An 8,306-nucleotide genomic window follows, 5' to 3' on the forward strand; every position below is an offset into this window, starting at 1 on the left:
ATTTGTATTTTCATTATTATTTTTTCAAGGTTTGTCCAAGTTATCCTAGCACTGTTGTTGTGCCAAAATCTATTGATGATGAAACACTGATAGTTGCTGCAAGTTTCAGAGAAGGTGGCCGTTTCCCCATTCTTTGTTATCGTCATGATGGAGGGGTTTGTGTTCCCTGATAGATCCTTCTTTATTTTATTTGCTTTTAATTTTTATTCTATTTTAATTTACTGACAATTTTTTCTTGAATTGCTCAGAGTATATTGCTGAGGAGCAGTCAACCATTGCTTGGTCCAAATTCTAGACGGTGTAAAGAAGATGAGAAACTTCTAAATGCTGTACTTGGACCTGGAAAACGTGGCTACATCATTGACACTCGTTCATTGAATTTTGCTCAATCTGCAAAGGTATTTTACTTTCATGAAAAAGTGCAGCTTTAATATCAATTATGTACAATTTGTCATTTAGAAATGAATTGCCCTTCTTTTAAATATTCAGAAGGTACTAATAATTGCCTGCCCTTTTTTGCCTAGGCTAGAGGAGGAGGGTATGAAGTAGAAGTTAATTATCCTCAATGGCGGCGTTCTCACAAACCAATTGACAGACGTCATGTTCTGCTCGAATCTCTCACTAAGCTCATTGAAGGTTAACTTTGTGATAATTGGAGAGTTTTCCTAACACCAACTTATTCATTATTAACTATAGATGTCAATTGTTTTCAGCCTGTAATGATACATCATCATCTATGGATCGTTGGTTGTCACGCTTGGAGTCTTCCAATTGGATGACACATGTCAAGGACACACTTAATTGTGCATGTGTTGTGGCTCAGTGTTTAGATAAGGTAGTGACTTTCTTAACTTTCATTTAAAATCAAAAATTCTTTCACTTTTTTATTTTAATCTAATCTTTTCAGGAAGGCTTGTCTGTACTTGTTCATGGCTCTGAGGGATTGGACTCGACATTATTAGTGACTTCTCTTGCTCAAGTCATATTAAATCCTGATTGTCGAACTGTGCGGGGGTAATTTTTTTTTTATATATCTATCGTTTTTTCTTGCTATCTCATTTTCATATTTTATTTTAACAAATATAATTCTGTTTCAGTCTAGAGGCATTAGTTGAAAGGGAATGGATTCAAGCTGGTTACCCATTTCCCCAGAGGCATTCACGGTCATGCTACTCCAGCACTGGGAGAAACAAAAATCATGCACCTACATTTTTACTCTTCCTTGATTGTGTACAGCAAATTCACCAACAGTATCCGTGCAGTTTTGAGTTCAGCCAGCCACTCCTTATTTTATTATTTGAACATTCTTATAGTTCACAGTTTGGTAAGTACATGTTGCTACTCTAAATAAAGATACACATTTGTCTGTAAAGTTGCTTTAATTTATACTTCTTTTAATAAATTTTCATTTACTTTTTGGTGACAGGCACTTTCCTGGGGAACTGCGAAGCCGAACGAGTACGCCTGCAGCTTGCTCAAAGTACAGCCAGCCTTTGGTCGTTTTTAAACCGCCCTGATATACTTCAGTCCTATTTGAATCCAATGTATGACCCTAACAACAGAGTCATTTGGCCGTCTGTTGCCCCAATGAGTCTCGTAAGTGCAACAAATGTGTTATAGTATTTCCTATTCACTTTTTCATATTGTTCACAGTTCTTCATTCTTATTTTTCATCTATTTTAGTCTTTATGGTCAGAGCTGTATCTTCGATGGATAATAGACCAAAGTCCTCAACGTAAAGCCCTTCAAACAGTAATGACACTGAAAGAAAATGATAAAGAATTGAGACTGAGAGCAACCCGTCTAAGGAGACAGTTGGCTGACCTCGAGAAAGAAGCTGTGGAACGAGGGATTTTGAAAAAGACTTCATCTACAGACAGTGCAATGACACCAACAACAAGTACACCCTGTGCTTTGTCCCCAACAAGCCCAAGTCCTTCTGCAATGTAATTTTTTTTTATAATTTCGTAGAAAGAGTTCTATGGAATGATGTTTTTTTTAAAATTAAGTATTGCCTGTGCTTGATTATTGTCACTATCTGTTCTAGGATATGTTTCAATAATTGAGGGCAAGATATATTTCCTACCATTATTGGTAGGGTTTTTGTGATATTGTATGCTTTACTTTCCACTTATTCTTCTTTTGTCCTTTAATCTCCATTAGAACTGTTACACACTTGTTGAGTACTACTTAGGACTCTTTTATGCTTCAGCAAGAGAAATAATATATAATTTTATCTGATGCACCAACCATTATTATTATCTATCAATCTACTTGTTATCCTGTTTGTTTGGCTTTTGCTCTCTTTTATGATGTAGGAGGCATTGAGGTAAATTTTAAATGTGATGCAATAATAGTGTAGAGAAAATGCTTCACCTTTAAACAAATTGAAGTCTGTATTGTCAATCTGATTGTGAATGAATGAATTGATCATAAAGAATGTGTTGTTGCTATACATGCCCTAACAATATTCATATTCATTTCACCTAAGACCTAAGGTCATGTGATTTGTGAATCACCAAATTACTATCTAGTTTTACTGTGTTTTTTTTGGTGTTTTTTTTTTAAGTTTGGTATTTCAATGAGTTTAGTTCTTTCTCCAAGGAAGGCAAAGTTGTTTCATCTAACTGTTGAAGCCCTTGTTCTATTTTAACTCAAAAATCCTAATATAAATGTTACCATTCTTTTCCATTTATCTGCTGTCCGTTAGTTCCAAATTTTTGGTTTCCTTTCATCTTATTCAAAGATAATGATTCTTTTGGGTGCTCTGCTCCTCCTTTTTGTCAGTCAAATTATGATGAGCCACTTTGTGATCTATATCCCTGTTAAGTCTCAAATCATTGGGGTGGTTTTGAAAGCTTTCCTGATAGGAAGATGTAGCAGAGAAAAGTGTTTGAAACGGAAAAAGTGCTAAAAGTAAGTATTTGTTTGAAGAATTTTATTACTTTTTTCAAATACAAAAAAAAATAAAAATAATAAAACATCTAATTGTATTACCCGTGAGACGTACAAATTAGACAGTGCTCTTCAGAGGAAGACTAGCCAATGGTCAATCCTAGGGAATAAGGTTAATAGGAATGTTCTTAAAACTAGAAAGAGCAAACCAAGTGGCTTCTTCTTTGAAGAATACTCTATATTAACATTCATTCATGTAGAGTGACAGGCAACAGGCACAGAATGATTTGGTGAAAAATATAATCTTATGTAGTCTTTGTGGAACAATAGGTATTTCTGCCACTTTCATTGAGGCCAAATTGGGTTGGAATGTATTTCCAGAAAAGCAATGGTCACGAATGACTAAAATATTATATGGTACACATCGTTGCAACAAACAGATATTTGATATGGTGTGATTCGGTAGGACGTGAAAATTTAAGCATGACTTCAGTTAAGGTGCTTCTCCAATCAGACCTGTCATCCATTACCTCTCATTTCAGGTTTTGCATTTCAGCATTTACCACTCCAGCCCAGGTTTTCAAATGAAATTTAGGTTGTATTTTAAAGGAAAATATATTCTTACTAATTAAGAACAAATTTTGGTGCCAGTATGGAGGAACATCAGGACCTTATCATTTTCAATACACACATCCTGATGGGGGCAACAAAATATCTTACAAATTGGTATAAATACTTCTACTGCAATAGTGAACAACCAGAATTGGAATTAGCAATTAGGGCTGTGTCAGTGGATACAAAACCTGAAATGATGGGTGAAGGGTTATAATTTAAGTGACGAGTCTGATAGAAGGTGCACCTGTTGGTAGTCAGTTTCCTGTTTCCTTCGTCACTGTATGACATCAGCTCAAGTGCAGCTCAAACTTAACAAGAATAATAATAAATATGAGAACAGATTGAACAATATTAAACTTATTAACTGGCACCAATAACAACTTATAACTTTTATTACAGTACAAAAATAATATATGCATATAACTGTGGAGCACCCTTAATTTTCCACAATAGTTTTTTCAAATATTCAACATAAAACCTTTTGTCTTTGTCTTTTACAATCGTTCAATTTATAGAAAAATTGATGTTAAAGTCAACAATGGGTTGGACGAATTTTGTTACACTTGGGATCCACACAGCATTCCAAAGATCCTACATTTTTTCTCTACCTGCATGACTAGTTTCCGACTGTATTAAAATCATTAAAGTAAAACAGTTTCTAAAATGTAAAGAGAAGTGGAGACAAACAATTTTATTTGCTTGTGCCAACAATGTAAAACATCAATATATTTTGAAAATTGTTTGCGAGGCTGCCTGCAATGAACCTCCACAAAAACAAGCTTCCTACAGAAGTTATGAACAACTAACTAAAAGTGGAGGGTTTTAGGGAAATCAAGCACCACTATACCTACCTAAAATTATGAAGTTCCCTAAATCTTTGGTTTATACTTGTGCTTTCTTGTAAAAGTACTTTGTGCCATGCAGGATGCTTGGCACAACCTTGCCTCAACAGTAAAATGACCATTATCACTGACATATTCTATACTTGACAATAGACAGTTCTTTCTAATCATCAAATGCAGGTAGTCCAAAGAGCTCAGGTTTGAACTCAAGAAGTGAATTGAGCACGAGAGTTGCTGCCTTTTTCTTCTCTTCAGGTACACATTTATCTGGTATCATTACCGCTTGCATTCCTGCACACCGAGCTCCAACAACTCCATTAAAGGCATCCTCAAACACAAGGCACTATTTTTTTTGGAAAAATTAAAAAAATAAAATGAATATAATTATGCATGATTTTTTTTTAACCAAATCATATTTTAACTCTCTTACCTTTCCTGGTTCAGGTTTGTCAGGGAATCTCGATGCACTCACAAGGAAAATATCTGGGGCAGGTTTACCATTCTTGACATCTGGATCAGAAGTTCCACTTACTATGTGGCTAAAGAGTGAGAACAATTCTTTGTAGTTCTTGGTTTTAACTTCAATACTCTCCTTACTGCTGCTGGTAGCAACAGCCATTGGCACATTGTGCTTACTCAGATGACGTACAAGACGTTCAGTTCCTTTTAAAATGACAAACAATGATAAGAATTTGTTTGCTTTAGTATGAGTCATTCTATCTGAAGGTCAAAGTTCCTACCTTGACACAACTGTGCATCCACTAGAAGTGCTAAACTTTTTGATTTGAATAGTTTACTGAATTCCTCCTCACTTGGGAGATTACATTCATTGACAAGTATTTGCACTGTATCCTTTTCAGTTGTGCCTGTCACCATCAATTGTAATTCGGGGGTGTATATGTGGCCGTAATGGGCCAAGGCTTCAGTGAGAGCACGTTTGTAGAGTTTCTCAGTGTCTGTGGAAGTAAAAATGTTCTCATAATTTTTGTAGTATTGAGAGGGTAAAGGCTACACATGCAGTAAGCACAGTCATGGCAGTAATATCTATCCAAGGAGTTATTCGAGCACTAACTGTAAGCATGACTTCAAAATGGTCCCCTATTTTGACGTCTTGCACGACTCTTGTTAATGTCAGTGTAACTCTGACTTGACTCAAAATGTCAAATCACGGCCCACATGACATAAAGAAGAGTCATGCAAGATGTCAAAATAGGGGACCATTTTGACGTATCACGCTGACAGTCAGTGCTCAAATTCCTCCTTGGGATAGAACAGGTTTCATCACAGGTAGCAGTAGGTCTAGAAGTAAGTGGGACTCAACGAGGAAGGTATATAGGTCAGTATTTACATGATAGCAGTCCAATTATTTAACTATGTCCAAAATGTCTTAAACACCTGATGATTGACTGTTCCTATACCAGATGCTTCCAAGAAATGATGTAAGGATTTGTCAACATGATGCAACGTAAAAGGAAAGATAGAGGTGACAAGTTCACATCAAATAAATAATTTTTTTAAAAGGTTACATTCAGTATTATCGATTGGATGACACAAAGAACGTCATACATCGAAACAGGAATTTTCCTTCCACTCAAGGTTATATAGGACGTCAGCAAATATAAATTTGACAGGCGAGGAAATACAAAATAGAAGCATCAGTTTATTCCTACTCACCAAGCAAGAGTCCATCCATGTCGAACAAAATGTGAGTAACTTTGGAGAATGCCATTTTCACCCGTTCCGACGAATTTTCAAAGATTCGAATGTTAACGTTGATGAGAACCGCCACGAACAGACGACAGAGCTAGCAGACGATACCTATATATACGAAGAAACAAATGGCTATCGTAGTAGAGATACAGTCGAAAGAGACAGAACTAGCATCCTCCCCACCATTTGTTTTTGTTCTCTCTTGCCCCATAAGTCAACGCAAATGACATTTGCTTCCTAGCTTAATTCACGTTAAAATGTCAACGGAGTATTGTTTTTGTTTGAGAACCCGCACAAAAGTTCGCTCCAAACAACGTGGCGTAAATAGTGCCAAGGCGATATGAAGCAAATGCTGAAAGTTGACTAAAGTGTGAAGCTGGAGCTCTCTTTGCTACTGCATCTAGGTGTCATGGCGTCAAACAAAGGAGCGCGGATGGTGGGCGAGGGGCGAGGCGGGGGTGCGGAGGGGTTATGGTGGAGGGGGAAGCCTCGCATAGCAGACGCCGCTCGCCGCTTCGCCCGCGCCGCCGCTCGTGTTCGTGCCCGTTCGTGGGTTCGTGTCGTGTCGTGTCGTGCCGTGTTTGCAGTCAGTGCGTTGCCGTACGCGTGGTAGGCAAGTAGTCCGTGCCGCCGCTCCGTCTGTCTTGGCATGGCCGCGGCCGTACACTTTTAGCGTTTCCCCATTTTAAAAGCCGTTTCCAGGCTTTCCGTGCGTCGCTCCGCGTCCCGATGCTCCCTGGCTTTCCTGTTGCCGTAGGTCTGTAGGGACGATATCGTTCTCGACGCCGAATCTCGCGAACTTAACCTCACTGTGTGTCTGACCGCTTTGTTTATACCGGACGATGCGCCCAAGTGCCGGTGGCGAGGAAGTGAAAATTAAGTGTGTGTCCAAGTGTGCCTGGAAGATGCGGATTAGCTCTCTGGTGGTGCTGGCCCTGGCAGCCCTGGTGGCCCAGCCGGCTCTGGCGGCTACAATTCCCAAGGATAAGGATACGTCGGATATCAGCTGCTCGAGCCTGCGGTACACCTACGAGGAGAAGGGGATCAGCGTAGGAGATGTGCCCAGCAATCCACTGACAGGTAACTTTTCTTAAAGTGTTATCCAAAAATTTGCTCTGGTCAATAAGTACAAGCGTTTGAGATTTGAGGCTTAATATCAGAATTACATCACGCTCTATAGTCTTTGGTTCTACCGGTGCCTCTGCTATCGTGCACCTAATTAGATCGATTGTCACTGACGCATTTGCTCTACTATGACCTGCTGCATCGGACCCTTTCCAATGACTTGGAGATTCAGTAAAATTTAAACCAATATGATGACAGTTTTGGGATCCCCACTGTCTTATGAGTCCGCGCTGCCCAAGATAAAGATGAGGCAGGACACATTACCAGGAGTCGACAGGAGACAGGAGACTGGGACTTTTGACACGTCTGGGAAGTTGAAGTGAAGAAGCGTCTGCTGCCGGGGAAAGCCTGCTTTAGCTGTCCTCGCGACTTGGCCAGTGCAACGGCCGTCCACCCCACCTGGCCCTCGGCCACCCGACCCGCATGCAGCAGGTACCAACAAAAACTCCCCCGCCCCGCCTCCCCCGCGCCCGCCCCCGCCGCCATGGTCCCGGTGCAGTAGAGGATGCTGCAGGGGGAGTCGCCGCCCGGAGCCAGCCGGTGTTTGTCCAAGTTATGTGCTCTTCCGTCGTGAAGGGCCCACTACAGTGCAGTAGGGCTCGCCACGAAGCAGCCACCCCGCGCAGTGTCGCAGCAGCAGCACCCGCCCTCCCCTCCAAATCCCCCCGGGGTCGCGCCGCCCTGCGCCGCTCCGCGCCACTGCCGAGCCGGAGGCAGCAGAGCCCGATAACGGTGCTCCCCAGGACCACCCTCGCTCACACCGCTGGCGGAAAAAAAACGTAGCGCCGGTTATTACAACAAAGTGCCGCCTGAGGTGTCCCGGTGCGTGGAGCACGGGGATAGACGAAGACTGGGGATGTCCTGACGAAGACAGGGGTTGTCCTCTTACGAAGACTGTTTAGTGTCTTGACGAAGACAGGGGTTGTCCTCGGACGAAGATTGTATAGTGTCCTGACGAAGACAAGGGTTGTCCACTGACGAAGACTGTAAAGTGTCCTGACGAAGACAGGGGTTGTCCTCTGACGAAGATTGTATAGTGTCCTGACGAAGACGGGTTGTCCTCTGACGAAGACTGTACATAGTGTCCTGACGAAGACAGGGGTTGTCCTCTGACGAAGA

At 40.8% G+C, this 8,306-nt stretch overlaps 2 protein-coding genes across 2 annotated transcripts; one reads left to right on the forward strand and one right to left on the reverse strand.

The window, feature by feature from the left end:
- Positions 1–29: 29 nt before the first annotated feature.
- LOC113206345 (myotubularin-related protein 9) lies at positions 30–2,468 on the forward strand (the record flags this gene model as incomplete). The annotated part of the gene is given in 8 exon segments (XM_052275622.1): positions 30–155; positions 249–398; positions 525–636; positions 714–835; positions 908–1,014; positions 1,098–1,324; positions 1,427–1,596; positions 1,684–2,468. Coding segments are annotated over 8 exon segments (1,281 nt in total), but the record flags the coding sequence as incomplete, so codon positions are not given.
- A 453-nt stretch (positions 2,469–2,921) lies between these two features.
- LOC113206346 (probable pseudouridine-5'-phosphatase) lies at positions 2,922–6,189 on the reverse strand. Its single transcript, XM_026422381.2, has 4 exons — positions 6,027–6,189; positions 5,093–5,308; positions 4,783–5,015; positions 2,922–4,695 (listed from the first exon to the last, which is right to left on the reverse strand). Exons 1-4 carry the CDS (start codon positions 6,079–6,081, stop codon positions 4,516–4,518), a joined length of 684 nt encoding a protein of 227 aa, XP_026278166.1. The 5' UTR covers positions 6,082–6,189; the 3' UTR covers positions 2,922–4,515.
- Between the last annotated feature and the right edge of the window lie 2,117 nt (positions 6,190–8,306).

Source organism: Frankliniella occidentalis, unplaced genomic scaffold, assembly GCF_000697945.3.
Source record: "Frankliniella occidentalis isolate FOCC.00 unplaced genomic scaffold, Focc_3.1 Scaffold706, whole genome shotgun sequence".
Classification (NCBI taxonomy): domain Eukaryota; kingdom Metazoa; phylum Arthropoda; class Insecta; order Thysanoptera; family Thripidae; genus Frankliniella; species Frankliniella occidentalis.